The 21,616-nt window shown below is 48.5% G+C and overlaps 1 protein-coding gene across 4 annotated transcripts in view; it reads right to left on the reverse strand.

Annotated features, from left to right (window-relative positions):
* GATA6 (GATA binding protein 6) overlaps positions 1 to 17,852 on the reverse strand; it is a 30,301-nt gene extending 12,449 nt beyond the window's left edge. Inside the window, exons 1-6 of one of the 4 annotated variants that reach the window (XM_034995713.1) lie at positions 17,750 to 17,852; positions 15,187 to 16,352; positions 10,611 to 10,777; positions 6,785 to 6,910; positions 5,800 to 5,887; positions 5,601 to 5,704 (exon numbers count right to left, since the gene is read on the reverse strand). In XM_034995713.1, the coding sequence (XP_034851604.1) occupies positions 5,601 to 5,704; positions 5,800 to 5,887; positions 6,785 to 6,910; positions 10,611 to 10,777; positions 15,187 to 16,315 (1,614 nt within the window). In that variant the 5' untranslated portion in view covers positions 16,316 to 16,352; positions 17,750 to 17,852. Of the gene's footprint in view, positions 1 to 5,600; positions 5,705 to 5,799; positions 5,888 to 6,784; positions 6,911 to 10,610; positions 10,778 to 15,186; positions 16,586 to 16,843; positions 17,046 to 17,072; positions 17,153 to 17,749 lie in introns of those variants that run through there. The other 3 variants (XM_034995716.1, XM_034995715.1, XM_034995714.1) reach the window with 3 other exon arrangements.
* Between the last annotated feature and the right edge of the window lie 3,764 nt (positions 17,853 to 21,616).

Below are 21,616 nucleotides of genomic sequence, written 5' to 3' on the forward strand. Positions count from 1 at the left end.
AATACAGAAGTAAGCTATGTGACTATAAAGTGGTGTTTTCCAATGTTCAGCACAGGATGCAAATATTAACACATAAAATCTATAAAAAAAAAACTTTAGATATTAACCTACAAAGTACCTAGCCTTTCTTCAGAAGGCCTTCTGAGCACACCCAGAGACCCTACAAGCACTATGGGGTGCACATTAACTCTTTCAAACCACTTATAGCCCAAGATTTAGCACCACACAGCTCAGAGAAGTATTTCTTCTGACACGGCCGTTGAATAAAGTTATACCAAGGAGGGTCCGCAGTCGGGAAACAGGTCTATCCAGGCATATAGCATCCCAGAGGAATAAATGAGGGAGGAATGAAGACACCTATTTAGTATCAAGAAAATGACCAATCAGCAGGTAAGCCCCCCCACCCCACCCCAAAGGCGCAGAACCAGCCAGCGTCAAATCTGAGATGAGGTCCTTGTCTCAGTCTGAGGACGGACGTCTGCCTCTCTGTGGAAGTTGTCTATTACCAGCGACGAACCACAAAGGTGCGGAAACATTTCCTACCACCATCTCCATTCAGAAGATTCACCAGGCACCACCCCAAACCATCTTGCCCTCAGAAGCCCTGAGGACAGAGGAACAAAAGCCCAGGCCTACATCATACGCCACGATGCCAGTGCATGCCACCAGCTCCAAGGGGGAGTCCTTTCCTTACTAAGTATGAGGGGAAACCCTGCTGGTAAAATGCTGGTAAAATGGAGCATGCTACCGTTTGTTTACATCAGTTATCAAAACACTCTGTGGAGAATGCTTTGTGGGACTCTAGCATAGAAAAAGAAATACATTTGTCACCACAGATGGGGATTAGAGAAGGTCCATTATTTAGAAATGAAGGTACTTTGGGCCCCACTTAAGGCTGCCTTTATATTGATGTGAGCCAGTTTCAAAGGTGTACCTTCCACTCACTACACCCGTCTCAATTCCTGCTTTGGCTCCACACTCTATGCTCCAGCAACACTGGACACTAACGTTAAGTACCATAGATGCCCATGCTCTTCTTCCTGGAGAGCTCCAGCCCAGTGTTTCCTTTGCCCTGCAAAAATCCTACTCCACTAGTTCAAACGCACTCTGAAGCCATTTCCAACTCTGAGGTCCGAATTAACCGCTCCCTCCTTTCGACTCCTACCCCAAGGTGTCCCTCATTTAAGGCACTTCCACATCTGACCAGCAGTGAGCTCTGTCGTCTACACGTGCTCCCCACCCCTACCACCACATTATCAACAATTTGAGGTCAGGTACCTTGTTTTACTCAATTGTAAATAGGGCCTCCCGAAGCACCGTACTTTTTAAATCGAACAATGACCAAAAAGCAAGGTTCTCCATTTATTCCAACGTTATATGTTTAACGATGACTTCAACATTATAGTTGCAATTTTAATACAAACTTAAGTAGCTTTTAATTTTTTAGAAGGGTTATTAGGCAGGCAAATATGTTCAGTGATTTCTTATTCTCAGACATTAAGTCTTACTGCTAATTTCATCCCCAAATTAATCCTTCCTGTCACAAAGGAAATACCCTTTCATTTATAAAATTTGGGAACTGAGCTATGAAACGCATACATAAGCTTATATAGGATATATACATATTATACACTACATACATCTATTACACACACATTTTACATATATGTAAAGAATTCTCCAGTGTTACTAATCTTTAGTTACAAATCACAGGAGGGATAAGAATATTTCTAGATTTATTAAATCTTATTTGGCAAATAAATAATCTTATTTGGGAATTGCTAAAATAGAACATGTTCCCTATTTCCCTCCTAAATAACAAAAACAAACCAGTAAAATGTAATTTAGTCAATACATGGAGTTCAATGAAAGATTTAAGTATTCTTACAATCCACCAGAGAATATAAATGCCAAAGAAAATGTTATCTATTTTAAGTCAACCAAATACGTATTTTTCAGTAAACGTGTATGTGTAAGAAAATTTCAGCATAGAAGACTTTTCTTGGAAAATCTTTTAAGTTCAAAATCTTTTAAGTTCAAAAGGCACAAAAATTGATCAACTGTCTATCAAAATTTAAGTTTAACACATTTCTTAAACACAAGAAATTTGAAAGGAACAAGACAGGGGCTATTTCAATATGAGGCTGCATGGCAGTCAGCCTTCTGGAACACTGCCCTCCGTCCCTGACACACACACACCACACAAGAAAACCTACAACAACAAGAAACTGAGTCTGAGTTGAACAAAAATTAGCAACAAGTACAGAAAGCTAAGACACTGTAGCTTTATAACAAGGGAAGACATGAGGCCTCAGAGCACCACAAAAAATGGTTTCTGTGGCCCCGAGACACTTGTCAAGCCTTTGCTCACAGCAGCAGACGACTACCCTCCCTCTACAATACTCAGCTCCTGCCAGGCTAGCTCAGGAACCTGGTGCCCCCATATGCAGGAGAGGGCAGAACGTCAGGATTTTAAAGGAGCGGGCTGGGAATGCCTACTGATCATCTCCTACACTGCTTTCTCAGGGGGGACTTAAAAGGACAGCAGGTTTGCTGTGGACCGCTCCAACAATCTGACTTCCTTGCTGTTACGATCGTCATTAAGATGGCAAAGCAGCTATTGCCACTTACATCACGTGGCCCCCAGTTCCTGTCTTCCACTGGGAGTGTGCCTGAGATCACCCTGTTTTGTAGCTCGGATGACCCTATGCAAGTGAAGTAACGCTGAACTACTACTTTCCACCACGTCAGCCACAGGCGCCACTGGAGATCAATGGGACGGACCCATCATCAAAGGAGACTTAGCGCTGAGCCAACCAGGATGCTGGCTCTGTGCTGCGCACCAGGCACAACCCTGCGATGCCCATGGAACATTTTCCTCACCTACAGCATTTCCCCAAATCCTGCAGTCATCCAGTCACCACACCTGCTGCCTTCCAACATCATAGAAACTGTGACCAAATGGGAAAATGACACACCTTGTCAGCACAGCCACTTTTCACAAATGCTCCCGCCAGTGCCTCACAGACAGCTCCCCCAGCCAGGGCCCCCTCACGGCCCCTCGGCCGCCGGCCGCACACGCCAAGCCTCAACCCACCCACAGAGGCTCTGAAGGTACTCAGGGACCAGGGGGCGCACATGCTGGAACTCCTCGGTAGTCACCTGGGGACACCGCTTGGGTAGACAACAAGTATTCCTGGACGGGGACAGTTTCCAAAGGCAGCCAGCAGACTGGCTTCTGTCATGTGCGCCTGGTCCCCCACAACAGCCACGTCAAGTCGGGGCTGCTGGAGACATCTGTGATGCACTAACCCGGTGAGAGAACCCTGGGGGAGTGGGTCCCTGTAGGGAGAGGAGGAGGGCGGGCAATCCGCGCCCCCTGCCCTGGGAAGGTGTTGGGAAGCCTTTGAGGCCGCTTGGGCTCTGCAAGCTCACACACACGCACACGCACACACACAGACACCCACCCCCGTCTGGTCAGCAGCTCACACGGCCGGCTCCTGTGGAGGCTGCCTGGGCTACGGAGTGCTGGGGACTCACAGCACAAGACCTCGCATGGAGCTGCTCTCCAACTCCACCAACCTCCCAAATCCTTACTGCTCTGCCGCCTGGCCCCTAGCAGGGAACGGCGCGTTCCACCGAAGGGCAAGGGCCGACTGGTGGTCTCCCGCATGCTGGGTCTCAGGTGAGAGATGCCCAGCCGAGCAGCCAGAGGCCGGCCGGCACAGCTCCCGAGGTCCCTCTTCCTGGCAGGCCAGCGCCAGAGCCAGACCCCGTCACTGACCTTCCACTGTTCCTCCCTCGGAGGACGACCGATCAGACTCGCAAATGCCCCATTTTGAAATTTTACATCACAAAACCATGAAAGCAAAACGAACGCCAAGTCCCCAAAGTCCATGGTTGGGGAAATATCTGTATTTCTGCGCCATTTATCTTTCAAATGTGGCTTTTTCCAGGCTTCAGCTGGCCTTAACAAACAAAAGTGACCCGAAGCTGGCAGCAATTTCCATTTCAACTAGAAAAGACCGACACCCAAGCCAAAAACCTGGCTGCTTCCAGTGCTTTCAAAAACCAGGACCTTGTTCTGCCTCACTTAGCTGCTACCGAAGTGCTGCTGAGGACTTAGGGCATAATAAAGAATATTTTAAATAATCTTTATCTTTCCATTTCCACACAAGTAACTGTTCTATTTACCACTCGAGTCCCTTAAAATTACACCAAGGCTTCTGTACAAAAAAAAAAACAAAGAACATCATCATCTTACACCAGAGTCCACCTTTATAAAGGTTAGAAACGTTCTTTAACATCTGTCAACAAACGAAACAACGGAAAGGCTTTTTGCCTTGTGAAACTCTGAACATACTTCTTGTGTCATTAAAGCAAAAGAAAAAGCCCAAAAGAATTTGGGATGGAGGACCAACAGAAATATCACATTTAATTTTTTTAAAGTTTCATTTTTGCTCGTTTAAGCCATTTGAAATATGATGAAGAAACCAGCTCTGTGGTTCCCAAACCCTGGTTTGAAGACACCTCAAGGGCAACAAGCTTCAATTTCACCTGGAGCGCTAGTTCAAAAACACAACTCTCCAAGCCCCGCCCCCAGAGACTCTGACTCAAAAAATCCAGGGTGGGGCCCAGGAATCCGTAGCATTTCAAAGTACCCCAAACAGAGCAAAGCTAAATGTAAAAAAACAACTACTAAGTAAATAGGGGTTTTAATGATGGTGTTTTGCCTTAAACTAGTCTCCGCATAATCCTAAAAAAATCACCAGGGCCTGCTGTAAAGTCCTGTGGCCCAGATCTCGCCCCAGATCCCATGGGGGTCTAGGATAAGGCCCAGCTGTTCTTCAAGAGCATTCCAGGTAAATTTGGAGAACAAATTTAGGGTAGGAATCACACTTTTAACAGAAACTAACTGGGATCCTTACAAAGCCCTGGCATCCCTATCCTTAGGGGCATGAATTACTCACAAATCTCACAAACCGAACTGCTCCCAGGCTTGTGGCAAGGCTGAAATAAGCCGGGGTACCATGAAGGTACGTTAGAAGGCAAGGGCCCCCAGCAAGAGGCCAGCGGGTAAAGGAAGATCAGTGAATACAGCAGCACAGAACACATTATGATGAGCTTTGCTTTTTTAAATGATTTTTTAAAAGGAAGGAAGGAAGAGAAGGAGAAGGGAAAAAAGATGGAGTCGCTATGATAAGCAAAAGCAATTTAAAGGCCACGGTCACGGAGATATATAAAACCTGAGTTCATAGTTCTGATCTATATCAGAAATACATATATATAGCAGCTCAGACAGAAACCTGGAAATAAAACTACTTCAAGCACTTCAAACCAAAACTTCTTGCTTTTACTTGGGTTAATTTAACCATAAAAAAATGATACAGATCTTAATTAAGAGTTTGTAAAGTACTTAAGTTTGTCATTTTGTTGACATTCAAATGTAATCTCCTCTGAAAACTATTCTTAGGTATCAGCTAACTAAACTGAACTGTTGGTTTAGATTATTGTACTACCAGATAAGATAAAATTTGAGATAATATACTAAAGAGCAACCTCCTAGCTTAGAAAGAGTCTACGCTGCTTTTAACACTTACCCCTGAGGCTGTCGGTTGTGTTGTAGGGGAAGTATTTTTGCTGCAATCATCTGAGTTAGAAGAGGTGGAAGTTGGAGTCATAGGAACAGAATTATTGCTACTACCTGCAACAGTCAAAATTAACCTCATAAATATACACATACTCTACTCTTACAGTTGGCCAATACTTTACAATCAAATAGCATTCTGTTGTATTTACCAGAGCAAGCCTTTGACTTATTTATGTTCTTAGGTTTTCTTTTCCTGGTTTGAATTCCCTCTTTTTTCATAGCAAGCGGTCGAGGCACCTAGAAAAATTTTCATATAGGCCTTAAGTTTAATAAATAAATATTATATTGAAAAAAAACCCAACTTCAACCAAAGAACATCAAGTACTGAAAGCCCTCAAGTTGGCATAAATTTCAGTCCAATTTTTATACATGCTCAATAGATCCCAATCTATACAAAGACTACACTTTCCCCATCAAATGCAGATTCCTTCAGAGAAAATGAGATGACTTGCCAGGGAAAGTTTATTCCTTCAACTTACTGTTTGTTTTAAACAACTTCAATTATAGAGTAAAACCACTGGGTACATATTTTTATTTCAAAGAGATTGTGTATTCTCTTCCTCCTACACATACAACGTTACTTTCCTTTTTAAGACTGATGTGCTTCTAGTATTTCATGCTATCCTTCAAATGAAGGACAGAATGTTGCTAACTACAACTACCAAATATATTATTGCTCCTTTGCATAAATGGACTTGATTGCATTAAAAAATTTTAAAGTTAAGATATAAACTAGTTGTGTGCATTTTCTAGTTGGTTCCATGCTTTTTTTTTCCTTTGAATATACAGGTTTTTTTGTTTTGTTTTTTTTTTAAAGGTTACTAGGTTACTACTACATTAGATTCTAAAATGCACATTTTTCACCTTTTAGTATTTCTAAAATTACTAGAATTTAGTATTTCTAAAATTCTTACCATGGATGTGTGTGACAGTTTAATTGGCAGCATTTTTTGTTTCTTACTGGTATGTAAGGTAATCATTTATCTTATAATAACATCCTCAATTAAATAACGTGCATATAAAACATCAGATTCTTCACTTTCATCCCCTCTCCCTGGCTGATTTTTTTTAACCGACACCATGTACAAATGAGAGACTAAACACTTATACACATGAGCAAAACAGGTGGCGCACCCCATGGAGTTTCATGTAGAGTCCACAAGCATTGCACACAGGTTCACCCTCGGCATTTCTGCGCCACAAAGTGGTGGTTGTGGTGTGACAGTTGGCACAGGACAATCCAAGCCGCCGGGAGGAAGGCTAAAAAGTAGCACAAGAAAAGTTAAGTGTACAGATATAAGTGACTATGTATCTGCTACATACATCAATGTATCCTTTCCTTGTGGTCAACAAGCATGGACCTTTTATTAAAAACAAATGAAAGGTCCCCTGAGAAAAAAATGTAAACTATAATTAGATTGACCTTCCTGAACCAAGACACTGAAGTTTCACATAGGGTGCTCCATCCCACATGTATGTTTGGGTTGCTCCAGCATATTCATGCAGATTATAGAATAACCGGGACTGAGTCACAACGTTGGCCAATAACTGTGCTCACTGTTGTCAGAGGAGATGTAAGAGTCAAGAAACTCAATCACAACCACCCCCCCTCCGGCCCCAGTGGTGTCCTAAGTGGCTTTGGGCAGTCTCTACTTCACCTGGAAGCCAGAGATAATCAGGTATGTGCAGAGAAATAATCCAAAAACTGTAGAAAGGTAGGTAGATAGATAGATAGATAGATAGATAGATGATAGAAACGGATCTTGTAAAATATACAAAATTTTTATAAAGAAATATATTCTGATACATCTCAATTATCGTGGTTCCCTGCCGCCTGAGTTTTTGCATTATTCATTTTACAAAGGATAAGCAAATTTTATGGCACTGTTTTAACGCTGGCATTGTCTTACAGACGGTGATAAGCATATATTTTCTTTACCCTGTTAGTCCAGTACCCAACTTTTGTTCATACAAAGGATTAAATGGTATCAGAAAAGGCACTGTCATTCCGATTTCCATGTTCCTTTTATGCCCATCACATCCTCAGAAGGAATTTCTCTCATCTGAACTATTATGTGTGCGTTATAAAGGAGAGTTTAAGCTAGTACTGTTAAGTTCCTCCCCCAAATGCCAAAATCTAAATTTGTTTTTTCTAATTACCTAGATAGGCAACTAAAAAACAGCACCATGACTTCAGTAAAAAAGCTGTGAGAGAAAATCCAAGGACCAAAATAAATTGGAAGATTTTTCAACAGAATTTGGGAAGTTAGTTACACTGATTAATTTCAGAAAAGAATAGTTTTAAAGAATGTAAAACAAAAATAGGAATTGAGGGTGTACTGAATATTGGAAGAATTTGGGAAGTTAGTTACACCAATTAATTTCAGAAAAGAACAGTTTTAAAGAATGTAAAACAAAAATAGGAATTGAGGGTGTACTGACTGTTCACAGGTTAAAGGACAGATTTATCAAACCCTTTGCTGCCATATTTAAAAGATAAAATTGAATTTTGCATTTACAATTCACATCCTATTCTATTACTGTAGCACTATGCTTTACAGACAAATCGTAAAAACAAAGACAGTGGTAAACCTCTTAGCACTACAACATTTTTAAGTCAATGCTAAGAAAAAATCGATTTCACTTTTGGCTGAAATGAACATGCTTGGCTGACAGGCAAACCATTTGCGGGATTGTTTTTGTTAAAATGATAAAAACATGTAAAACCTTACACATCGGGATTTGTTTCTTTCTTTTTCCTTTTATGGAAAAAATAATTTCCTAGGAGAGCACCCCTTTCTCTTCATAAATGTAAAATCAGTTAACTAGGGGACAAGAAGGTTCATTTTATAAACAGGTCATTTATGACAGTTTCCAGTGGAATTTGAAGCCAACGTGAAGTAACCTTGTTATCAGAATTTGCCATTATAACAAAGAACTTTATGACTGTCAACTGCAAATCATAAGTGAAGCCAGTCTCCATAAACATGAGAAATGAAGGTGAGTGGGTTATAAAAGTTCCTTGTAACAAGTGATCTCAGTTATATTCATCACTGACAAGAATTCAAGCTACACCATAAATCTCTTATTTTGCAATGTATTACAAGTTCAAATTCACAGTGATTGGTTCTGGACTGCTGGCTAAACAAACTTGGGTTCAGCATTCTGAGAACTAAGCTAGATCCATCAAAACCATAAATAAGAAGCCCACAAGAACTAATTGATGAACACGCCCTTCAATTGGTATCATTTATAACCCATTTACAAAGCACAATGGCTGACCTTGGTTGGTCACGGCCAAGACACCTGCCACACACAAGGAAAACCAACAGATTAAGAGATGTTAAAAACTCTTTTCTGGTAAGTGCACAAAACAAATGGCACTATCTAAATATGGATGTTTCTAGATCAAATTCAGAATGCAACTAGAACCTAATCAGCTACTCTTCTACCAGTTTTCCCCTCAATCTCAAGAAAAGGTTACCGTGCTGAACTCAGCTAGAACTCAGCTCAAGGTACCTTTCAAAAAAAAAAAAAAAAAAAAGTTTCACTGTTCAGACATGAAAACAACAAACTTCTCGGAATATTTTCTGGCCACTACTTTTTCTTTTCTTAATATGATACATAAGAAATGAAAACCATAGGGAGCCATATACTCAAGTGAAGGGGATGCCCTTTAAAGACAATTTTAAGCTGGAAGTTGTAACAAGTTTAAGGCACATACATTAAATTAGCCTCAGCCACTTTATTTTAAATGCATTAAAAACAAAACAACCATAAAACTAATTGCTTCTCTTTAAGGTGTCAGACTTCCATTGTGATGCAATATCACCCTAATCTATTTAACACAAACAACATGTGTAGCATTTGTTCCTGCTAATTAAGAGTATAACAATTAAATAGATTACTTGGATACTTAAGATGTCTGGCATCTCACTGTAAAATATTTTACTTTAAAAGGTTAAATTAAGAGTATGAGTGCTTGGTTAAACAAATGTTAACCCTACAGTGGGGCCTGTGAACACTTTCATTTATTTTCTCTAATCACTACAGCAGTAAATGCCCCCTCCTAAAACCACACCTAACTCTAAGATTTATTCCTGAAGAAAATGAGAATTCCCATAATTTAAAACACAGTAAAAAAGGCGTTTGGATCCCAACCTGAGAAGCACATAAGACTGCTTTTTTTTCCCCCCTCAAGTTCTATGTAGTGTTCTGAACAGCTAGATTTTCAAAATAACAAAGGGTAGAGTAAATTTTCATCAAACTCAAAGACAATCCAAAAGACGGATGGAATTTGGGGCTAAAATCTGTCTCACTCCCAGGAGAAGAGGTAGAAGGGACCCAAAGGCATAAGGAACAGAATCAAAGGAACCCTGAATGAGGCTGTGGGGAGAAAGGGAGTGTGGGTTTGTGACTGTCATATTTTATAGGGAAGGGAGGGAGGTTTTTCAAGAATAAAATCCAAACCAGAGCAAACAGTACATAGTGAAGTGAAAAAGATCTCCCTCCTTCATGTGATCTGGGTGGGTATACCCAGTTTTTTTAGCCGGAGGTTACCGTCATTACTAATTTCTTGTGTCCTTCCAGAATTTTTCTAGTGCATTTACAAGTACGTCTAGAGATAGGTCAACACAGACTTTTGTATATTTAAAAGATGGTATAGCTCCCTACACCTTCTTCCTCCCCCATTTATAGACATCATGCCCTGGGCGTAAAGGTGGGGAAAGGCTGTCTTCGTTCCCCAAAGGCTGGTTTCTTCGGGACAACCGCCACTCGGGCGCTCGCGGGTGTGAAGGGGACAGCTGGGTCCCCGCTCTCGGGCAGACCCCGGCGGCCCCCGGCCGGGCCGCGCCGCACCTGTTGCCGCGGGGGCGCCCGGGGCGAGCGGCAGCGCCGGGGCCACAGCAGAAGCGCCGCTCGGGGCCCGGCCGCAGGGGAGGGCGGCGCTCGCACTCACCACGCGCTTCTGCGGCTTGATGAGGGGCCGGCTGAGGCCGTTCATCTTGCTGTAGAGGCCGCAGGCGTTGCACAAGTAGTGGCCGGTGCCGTCCCGCCGCCAGAGCGGCGTCTGGATGGAGCCGCAGTTCACGCACTCACGGCTCTCGGGCAGGTCCTCCAGCAGGTCTGCGGCGAGAGCGGGGACAAGAGGCCCGGTGAGGCGGCGCCGCTCGCGCCCCTCCCCGGGCTCCCGGGAAGACCTCCGGCACCCCTGGCCCCAGTGCTGGCGACGTGCTGCCCGCCTCCCCGCCCGCGCCCTTCCCCACGATCTTTCTGCTGCTCAGCAGCCAAGCCAGGAGCCGCCCGTTGTCGCTATCGATCTGCTGAGCGTTTGTCCAATACTTCTGCAGCCCCGGGCGCGCCCAGTAAAACCCCAGGAAAGCAGCAGGAGATGGTGCTGGAGGCCGAGCCCGAATCATCTGCCTTCAGTCTCCAAGGACCTCGGAGCTGAGATGAGCTGTGGGGAAGTCGGTTTGGGTCCCCTGACCCCTCCTTTCCGGCTGTTCCCAAGCGTTTCAAAACTGAAATCCATCATAATTACAGTGTGCCACTTGCCAAGCCGAGCAAACCCTACAATATCAACACTGATCACTGACCCCTGCACCAAACCTGCAGATATCCTGGGACACAGTCAGGCTACCTTATTACTTTTATCCCAAGTAATTATTTTTTAAAGAATTTACCGTATCTGTCACCCTTTTCTGCAATTAAAAAAAAAATGGACAAGTGAAATTAGAAATACTGTTCTTGGGCAAGTGCTAGAAAGTGACTCAGGTCTCCCCAGGGGAAAAAAAGCACCAACATTAACAAGCACAGAGATAAATATTAAGTTTTCTTTTCATGCTACAAGGATCAAACGCTAAAATATTTTGAGTTCCACATGGGTCTAACTGCTTCTATCTGCAAAATTTCTACGAACAGTTGATATTTTATTGATTCAGAACATTACTAAAACCGTCTCGGTGCGCAATAAAACTGTTTCATATTTTCATACCCTAAACTTCAATTTATGCAATCTACCTAAATTGTGTTTGTGTCACTTTGCTATTTGGTTAGTTTTTGGTGTTTACAACTAGCCTAAATCTGTTAATAAGGAAAAAATCTTGAGTAACTGGTTGTAACATTTATTACTTCCGCTTAAATTTGTTAAATATGAATGAATAAATACTGTCTAAAATGAGATAGGTACTAATTGAGTACTTTTAAAATAGACTTCGTAAAAATTAAAAATATCTTTCTGTTTAGGGTTATTTACAGAGGATTTAAATGTCCAAATTTGGCTTGCTTTAAGAAGCATTTCTGAATTTTTGAAGTAAATAAACATTACATTTTAAAGCTTTATTTGAAGATGTGTGCTAGCAAACCTTTCTATTCTTTCTCATTCCCGGGCACTTTACAGCTTTTTTCTACCATCAGCTACTTGTTGTAAAGATATTTAAATGTGTCTTTGGCGTGAATACTCTTTAATTCCATTAATACTATTTACCCTACAAAACAGGTCTCCTTCCTCTCCTTCCTCCTCAAGAATTAAGTTTAAAGGAAACTAGCATCCTACATAACTGGAGTTCAAAGTTGTCACAGGGATACCGCAACTTACAACACATCACAAAGATTTATTCTTCTCCACCCTAAAAGCCACTATTGACTACGGTAATCAGTAAAATGCTCAGGACTTCAAGGACACTGAAGTTAAACAAGGTATTTGTCTTAGTTGTTGACTTTAAAATGTTACCTATCAGAGACCCTCTCGATAGAGGAGTGGGGCATTCCCTGGAGAACACAGCCCTACGCCTGGCCTCCTTCCCCCAGGCGGGAAACAATAAAGACTCCCTAGAGAAGACAGTGTGAACTCTCCAGGTAAATCTCTTTAGTCATCTAAAAACCCAAAGACAAAACTTAAAGACCACTTTGGATAAATAAAATTTAGTAAGTTTGCTTATGTCTAATTAAATCAAATTTCCAGCTCTCATTTTCTCCCTACCACTTACCCAGCATTTACAATCCTACAACGGACTAACGTAAGAAAAACTTACAATTAGGAAACCTAATTGTGCTGGACCTTTGTTCATCAGTTTCCCCCTACTCATCATCGCCTCCTAACACGACTGCTTTGGGTCCCCTGTGGAAAATAAAAAGCTCTGGGGAGAAGGGCACGGCCAGCAAATGCCGTCCCAGGACCCGAAGAATGGAACACAGTTCAGCAGGAGCTTAGGAGGGCGCTGGGCTCAGGGACTGAAGCACTGTGAAGACTCACCCCAGGACTCCCTCCCACCCACCCACCACCAGAATCGGAGAGGTGTATGGAGCAGGTTCCCAGAGGCCTCCACACTGTGTACGTTGAAAAAGCTCAGTGCTCGGGTTTTAGCCCTGCTGTTTGCCCAAAGCAATTAAAGAGTGCCTTCAAAAATGGTTGCTGTTTTTTTTTTAAACAATCAAAGTGGAGAAGGAGGGAATCTAGCTAGGAAGCTGGGAGGAGAGGGGTTGGAGGTCAAGGTTTCTCTACCCCGAGAACACCTGTGAGGACAACCAAAATTAGGTCTTTCGCCTCCCCCACCCCCAGACCGGCTGATTCTCAGTAGCTTCCCGCCTCTTAAAAGACTCTTTATGCAAAAGCTGGGTGTTCCCAAGCCCCTTCCCATTTTGGTTTTTTTTTTTTTTTTAACATACTCTGGATCTACAGATGATTTTCCTAACTTTGCAATGTCCCATCTAGAAGGTGAAAAGTTGGTGAAGAATAAGCTAGGTTTAAAATGAAACTGCTAGGTTTAAAATACAACGGCACCCTCCTGCCTCTGGAAAGATTTTTTATACAAAACAAGTTGCTTTAAACATCGGAAGACTCTGATGATGTCTTTTGGGACTACTCTCTCAGTCCTGTGAAATGCCAGAAGACTGGAGGAGAGGGATCTGGAGACCACACTAAGGTGTGTCCTGGAACAGGTGAAGCTGCAGGATCTCGCTCCAATGGGAGCTGCCCCCTACTCAACTCACAGGCCCTTTCAGATTCCCTGCTGGATTCCTGACTGACAAAAGCCTCACCCTAACCCTTCCCATTCTTTGGCGATTCCTCATCTCTCGGTCTCTCAGCTCCAGCCAGGGAACCAGCTATGGGTCCCCATGCTGCACAACGGGGTGACAGTGCTCTGCTCTCAATTACTCAACAGGGTCCTCCACACCCACTGTACACAATGCTGAAGATGGTCTCCAGGGCCAACTTCGCAGAGGGAAGAAGAGGGAATTCTGAGACCAGAATCTTAGGAGGTAGAGCTACCAAAAGCCTGTTGTCCCCCTCCCAATGTTACCAGGAGGGCTGTTCAAGTCAGATCCTTCCCTTTCGGGCCACTGGCATTTCCAGTGTGTCTTTTGAACACAAGGCTGGCAATTCATCACTTCATCCTACTAGTTAGGGCCCCTGAAAGATCTGTTGTCCCAAAACGGAGCACTGAGGCTGGGAAGAGCCTGGACCTGGAGTGTGAAGACACCAGGTAGGATAATTTAGGCTGACCCATGTCTCTTTGCCACCTCTGACTCTCACACCTCCCCTCAAACAAACAGCCCCCGCCCCCCCAAAAAAAGGTTTTGTCTTAGGAGTCTGTCAGATTATCAAACGGGTTAAATACAAAATTAAGAGAGACCCACAAAAGCACGTAGGACCAAGAATGCTGCAGCAGCCGAAAAAAGAAGCCCCAGACACAATAGTTCATAACCTCCTTTGCTTGAGCAGAAAACATTTTTCAGAATGGGGTGTTTCCAGATATTTTGACAATTCTGTTTTCCCAGTTCACTCCACATTGCCCCCAAATACTGCAAGGAAAGTATGGGTGGCATGGAAAACTTGAAAAAACTGGTGGGTTGAACTCTGGAGCAAGAACTGATGGGAGACCTCCAGGATCCCTGGGTCCCAGCCTGGCAGGGACCAGCAGCAGCTCAGCTCCAGACACCTCGGCCCAGTTGATGTCAAGCAAAAGGGCCCCTCCACCAGCTTTCCCTCCGCACGAGGCTGGCCAGTCCAGATACCCGCCTTAGCTCCCTTTCCACCGTGGAGCTCTTAACTACTCTCCAGGAGAAAAACACAATTCCTCCCCTCTGGAGAGCTGAACTGGGTGAGACTGTATTTGAGAAGAGGGTGAATCAAGTGCCCAGCATTCTAACTTACCCCCCTACCCCAACAGAGTCTCATTCTTCCACTTAGGCAAATTAGGCTCGGTGACAGGTCCTTCCCAAGAACTTTTGCTCCGATTTACCCACCCCATTCACTGTTCACGTCCCTTGAGCTTCTTCCAAGGCACTGAGACCTATACGCGCCCTAAGCCTGGAAAGGAACTGAAAACAATCCGCAAAATAAAGCACCTCAACACTGCCAGACTCTGGGTGGCCCTGCCAGAGTTCTGCAAATCCTCCCTGGGGCCGGGCCGACCTCTAGGCACCCAGACACAAAAACCCTAGGAACAAGGCCCAAGTCAACTAGCTGTTCCACACCCCCGTACACCCCAGCGCCTCAGGCCCCCACTCCCACGCGGCGGCGCACCCCTTACCTGCGCTGGGGCCCCGGGGCACCGGGAGCGGGGCTCCGGCGCGGCTCTGCAGGCTGTGCAGCACTGGGGTCTCAAAGGGTCCTGCGGGCCAGGCGGGAGTCAGCGGTGCACCCACGTAGGGGGAGTAGGGGTTCGGGTGGTGGTGATGGTGATGGTGGTACGTCCCGTTCAGCGGCCGCGCGGCCGACAGCGAGCTGTACTGGTGCTCGCGGCCGCCCATGGCCGCCAGGCTGCCGCCTCCGCCGCCGCTCACGCCGCCCGCTCCCCCGCCACCAGCTGCGGCGTAGCCCCCGGGGTCCCGCGCCGCGCCGTTGGCCATGGGTGGGCTGGGCGAGTAGGGGAAGCGCGCGGAGACGTGCGCAGCGGCCGAGCCGGCGCTCCCGGGCCCCGCGGCCCCGCCGCCGGCCGCACCGCCTCCACTGCCGTACGGGGGGCTGTCGGCCGAGGCTTGAGGCCAGCCGGGGTGCGCGCCTGCACCGCCCGCGTGGTTGGCGGGCCCGCTGCCCGCCCCCTGCAGGTACGGCAGGCCCGGCAGCATGGAGCCCACGCGGGTGGTGGGCACGTAAACCGGGGAGCTGGCCGCGGCGGCGGCGGCGGCGGCGGCGGCTGCAGAGTGCACAAAACCGCCGGGCGCGCCGTCGTAAGCGGCCGGCCCCTGGCTGGAGAGGGCGGCGAGGGTCTGGTACATCTCCTCGGGCTGCTCGGGTGCGAAGGGGCTCAGCTTGGCGCCGCGGCTGGACCACAGCAGCTTGCTGGCGGTCGCGGCCTGGTCGAGGTCAGTGAAGAGCAGTAGGTCCTCCCAGCTCGACAGGGCGCTCCCGGGGCCAGCGACCCCGGGCGCCGAAGGTCCGTGGGGAGCCCCAAAGGGATGCGAGGCGTACGGGGTGAGCAGCAGCGAGCGGGCCGGGGGTCCCGCCGCCGCCTCCGTGTCGAGCTGCGGCGTCCTGCAGTTGCTGGCGCCGCCGGGGCCACGCTCCCCACCCCGGGAGCAGCAGGAGGAGGAGGAGGAGGAGATGGGGGAAGGCGGCGTGGAGGGCTCCCGCGCTGGAAAGGCTCCGGAGTCGCTGGCGTCCGCAGCCGCGGCCCCGAAGCGCTTCGGCAGGCACCAGCCGCCGTCAGTCAAGGCCATCCACGGTCCGGCGCCTCTCCAAGCTAACTTCTAGCTCCTGAGGCGGGGTGAGGGGAGGCAGGGACGGGAGGAGAAAATCAAGAAGGGTTAACAAAAGCGCAGGCCGCACAAAATCTCACTCCCACTTTTCTAGCTAATGGGATTCCTCTAAAATCCCATTTCTGCCCCAGGCGCGGGAGTTGGGGAAGGAGAAGGGAACGGAGCCTGGGTAGCTGCCGCAGGGTCCTCCCAGGACCGGGATATCCGCCCTCCCTCGCCTGCACCGCCCGGATCCCCTCGCCTTCCCGCCCACCCCCTCCGCAGCATCCTCCATCTGCGCGCGCCAGGTCCCAGGGGTGACGGTGAGACTGGCCAAGGTTTTCCTTCCGCCCCCAAAGTGGCTCCCTCTCGGCCGACACACAAAAGAATTTTTTTAAGCAGCTGTGCTTGTCGGCGCTGCCTTCTCCCGCCTCCCTACGGGTGCCCCCGCCCGGAATGCCTCGGTGTGAGGTCTGCCCGCGCGAAAATCATTAGCTTAAGGAAGGCAACCTGTCCCCGAAAACGAAACCGCCGCGTTCTCCCACACTGGCTTTCCCAGAGCTTCCCGGACTGCGCTTGACCGGACGGAACGCGAGCTCCAGAGAAGTGCAACTCAGCGCCCAGGGAAGGTGGGGCGCCGAGGCGGAGACCAGTCTCTGACCTTCCGGGCCCGGGCACTGCTGGGTGCCCGCGGGGCCGCAGTCTCACGCCCAACCCTCCTCCCCGTGGCGCTGCACACCTTCGACAAGGCTCGTGGCTGCAGCCACCAGCGCGTGCGCTCACGCCGGCTGGGCCACCCCCGCCCACCCCGAGATCTTCTGCAGCCGCGGAAAGGCCGGACCGTTCCGGAGTCGGACGTAGCGGGGTGGAGCGGAGCGCAGAGAAAAGGAGGAGGGGGAAATGCGGGGGGCGGGGGGGGCGTGAGACCGCCCTGGGGCCGAGGCCACCCCAAAGGGGAGAGCAGGAAGAAAGACGGGGAGATTCGGAAGGAGTGGGGTAGGAAGGCGAAATGCAGCCGGACGGGCCTCCTCCGAGCTGCTTTTCCAAATCGCTTCGGCTCCTCGGAGATAACCATACTAAAATTAATACCCACACACAGACCCGGGCTAGATAGCAAGAAAGAAGTCTCTCTGCTCGCCTGACTGCCGGCTCCCGCCCCTTTGCGCCAGATAATTCGGAGATAAGGCTGCGCGCAGATAAGCGCTTCAGGGAGAGGAAGAAACAGCAGAAGTTGGTCCGCGGTGTCCCGGGAACCTGGGAGCCGCTACAGCCAGCCGCGACAGGAGGAGGGAGACACCCTCAGAGCCGACGGGGCCCTCAGAGGGCCGGATGGCCCGGGGCGGAGGGGCTCGCGACGGGGTGGGGGGTTGAGGGAAGGAAAGAAGGGAGCCCGAGCAAGCGAGAAAGCAGCCGAACCTCGGGTGCGCGCTGCGCATGGAGAACGGCCGCGGCGGAGACTGCTCTCGAGCGCGGAGAGAGGTTGTGGGCGCCGGCAGGCGAGCGCGAGTCCGGGGTCTGCGCGGCGCTGCTGGTGAATAAAAAGGAGAGAGGAGGCGCCTCTTACTGCTCTGCCGGAAAACTGCAGCCTGCGCTCCTGATTGGATTCACCGAGCCCTAAACAAACAGCGCTCGCCGAAGGGTGCCAGGCTGTGGGTCGGAACTGCGCTGTGCGAGCAGCTGGGCGCTGGAGGTGAAGAGGAGGAGGAGGAGGAGGAGGAGGGAGCGAGGGGAGGAGAGAAAGAGGGTGGGGAGGGGACCGCGGGCGGCGGGGGGAGGGGAGCGCGCCACCCCAGCAGACAATGAGCGCCGCGCAGCCTGCGGGTGTGGGCCGAGCTGCGAGTACCTTCCTGGGAGGGGGCCAGTCCATCGAGGGGGCGCCGAGCCCTGGGACGCCCGAGGAGGGGCGGAGGTGGAGGAACGCTTGACCTGGCTGACGACCCACACCCATCCGGCGGCGCAGCACTTTCCTCCGCCCCCAGTTACACACGCACTCACGGGGGCGGGGGGGGGGGGGGCTGGCACGAGAGGAGTTGGCTGTGTACAGCCCTGCGCAGCCACCGCAGCGGGAAGGACGCGGCAGCTATCGGGTCAACGTGCCCCCAGAATGAGGGGGAAAGTGCTTTGCTCCACGGGCCTTCCCCGCTCCTTCATCCACGTTAGAAGAGCGTTAGGCTCTGCCTTTGTATGTGAACTACCTTAAATTTTCCCCGACCTCTAATCGAGACCCTGGGGCTCGGGTCCTGGTGACCGTCGGGGATCGAGGCTCCAAAGATACGGAAAAGAAGGAACTCAGGTGCCCAGCTCCCTATCTCTGCCCTGCTTTTTAGAAACAGACTAAATCCCTAGGAGGTTTCGGGGAGTTCACGTCGACACTCACCAGCTAACCTTTGGGAACTTTTAATTCGGGGTCGTGGTATACGTAAAGGCTAGTCCCCGAAGGTGCGCGTAATGAAAAGTGTTTCCACCCCAGTTGCGCCCCGAGATGCTTTCCAAGTTTTGGTGTCCCGTTTGCTCTGAGCTTATCCTGGAGAACTTCAGGTAAGTCTCGGATAAGTCGTTGGAAAGGGGGGAGGGGGTTCACCTTCACTGGACCCAGCGGGAAATACCGCTTCCCCACCCCCACCCTCACATACACACCCCTTCTTCGCTCCCTCCAAATGGTTATCACAACTGTGTACAAACTGATACGGTCCTGAGCCGGCAAAGGGACTGGAAATGAACGTCGCGAGGTTATCAGCGCGGATCTGTCAGCAGCGAGGCGCGCGGCCGCAGGTTCGTCCGCCGCAGCAGCGGTGATCTATGTCTCGCTCCCTTTCACTCACAAAAAGATTTCTTCCGACAGACGTGACCCCAGAAGGCCGCGGAGAGAGAATTTTAACTAGGGCAGGAGGAGTTGCTTTGTGAGGATGGATTTTACAATCCCCCCCCCCCCAGGTAAATCGAAGTAAATGATTTTCTAAAGGTCAGTCTCCCTGAAAGCATTTGGGCTCTTTTGTGTGTGTGTGTTTTTCCAGTTGGGGAAGGGAGAGGAGCCTAAGCAGAGTTGAGAGATTGTGAGACCTCATCGTTAAAAGTATGTTTCCTCTCAATATAATTGTGAATGTGAGCCTGTGTATCCTAGGGGGAGAAGGGGACAGGGCCTGGCAGTGAGGGGAAGAGCACTGAATCGAAGAAGTTGGCGAGAATTCTTTTTTTTTTTTTTCCATTCTTCGTTGTAAATTGCTGCTAAACGCTTCTGAATTTTAAATTGCTACTACGACGGTCCATAAACCGTTCTTATCCAATTTAGTCATTTTTATTATATTCCTCTTTGCTTCCCCCAATCACTGTGGCGGCTCCCAGTTTCAATGTGGCCACAGTTCGGGAGGAGTGAAGGTAGAAAACTCTGGAACAGAGAGATTGGCGACCGGAGCAGGATTCAGGGCTTTAAAGTTTAACCTAGGTTCGATCGAACGGTACTAGCAGAAGAGATGACCCGGCGTCTGCCTCCCACTTAACTCTGACCACAGCTTCCAAAGCCTTTCTCTTTTGGGTTTTGCGTGAGTTCCGACCAAATTTTGAGTTTTTCAGAAGCTCATTTGTAAGCAGATACAGAAACGTTGTGGACGTTTGCCTTTCTTTTGAGTCCAACTGTTTTTGAAATGCTTTTTCAGTTGTAGTCTTAAAAGCAGTTTTTTTTTTTAATTCATATCTCAGTGAGGTGATTTCCAATGGAGATGAGTTTTTTTTTTAATTCTCTGGCTAAGTTAGATTCCAAGCTGCGAACGGCCTCCAAGCCTTGAGCCCTTGCGGAGACCTAGCCCCGAACCTGGTTCCTGTTGTGTGTGTTTCTTTATATTAGCAAGTATGAAGGTGTCTGTGTGAATTTCCTTGGACAATAGCTAAAGCCCTAGGGACCTGCTTTTCCCGCAGCTCCAGAGCAGCTGCGAGAGGGTGCGCTGGCCCTGGCACCGCTGGAAAAAGAGATGAGCAGCGGGGCAGACACTGACCACAGCGTGCGGCTTTTAAGGGCTCGAGAAGGGACCCGGCATTTTACCATCCAGATTCCCAATCTCTCTTTAACACAGCCTAAAACAAGAGTGGGAGGTTGTAATTTGCTCCTTTGCACGGTCACAATTTTTTTAGATTGGTTTTCCAACTAAAGGAGGGAATGGATAGTACAATGTTTTTCTTTTCAGTTAACTTAAAAACAAAACTGTTTAACCCGCAGAGTTTCTTCAGACAGAAAGGCAAGGAAGCCTGACCCATCCAGTTTATCATTTTCCCAATGCACTGGATTTGGCCCTAGGGAAAACTTCCACTCCCAGGGGGGAGCGGCACATTTTCAAAGCCACCCCCTAGGGGTTCCCAGGTCCCGCGCTCTGAGTTTCCTTTGAGCACCCCAGCTAGTCCGGGAAGGTGGGGAGAATAGGGGACACGGAGGGAAGTGTACCCTAAACTAGGGAGGAACCCAAGAACTGGAGAAGTCCCCCATGGTTCCCCAGTAAATAGGCTCTTAAAAGTTCTATTTTCTTCGTGTTTTTTTTTTTTTTTTCCTTTTCCTTCTGCCTGTCTCCTTTGGGGGGGTGGGTGCTAATCTTAAACGAAATTATTTCTCTCCCGACTATTTAGACGAAAGGAGTGGCCCCTCCGGAGTGAGCCTTCGTCCTTGAGCCGCCCTCCTCGTCCTCAAAGAGGTGCTGGCTCTGGGGCGCGACCTGTCCCCAGGGCTGATTTATTTGGGGCGCGCCACACTACTATTCGCGATTCGAATCCAGCCAGAATAGAGCAGCCAATTGGGCAGGGGGCGGAGGCTTTGTTGCCAAATGCGAAGGGATGTTTGGGGACCCAGTCGCTCTCTGCTTCCAGGGGAGCTGCGAGACCCGGGCGAGGACCCGCATAACGACACGCCTTTACCCCTGCAAACGTAATCTCCTTACGTTGTCAGTTCCCAAAGCTCCCGGCTGCTCCAGCGACGTTTCAGAAAGAATACAATTTCTGACTTAAAGTTTTAAATTGAGAGTTTTTACAAAGCCAGATCTCTAGGGCCTTCTCGCCTATACCGGATTTCTTCCTGTCCCTGGGAAGCTTTTGCCGAAGGACAAGGGTCACCCCGGTGCCCCCACCCCAGCCATCCTCCCGGCCCAATAAGCGGGTCGGGGCGGCCTGTCCCCCGACTCACCGGCTGCCAACCCAATGCAGTCGCGTCCAGAGAGCCCGGACGGTGTTTGGGGTGGGGGAGGGAGGGTTGTTTTGTTCTATTTTTTTAGTTCTCGAAAGCCCAAAAATACTGGTTAGCAATGT

Source organism: Mirounga leonina, unplaced genomic scaffold (genome assembly GCF_011800145.1).
Source record: "Mirounga leonina isolate KUSES-001 unplaced genomic scaffold, KU_Mleo_1.0 Mir_93, whole genome shotgun sequence".
NCBI classification, from domain to species: Eukaryota; Metazoa; Chordata; class Mammalia; order Carnivora; family Phocidae; genus Mirounga; species Mirounga leonina.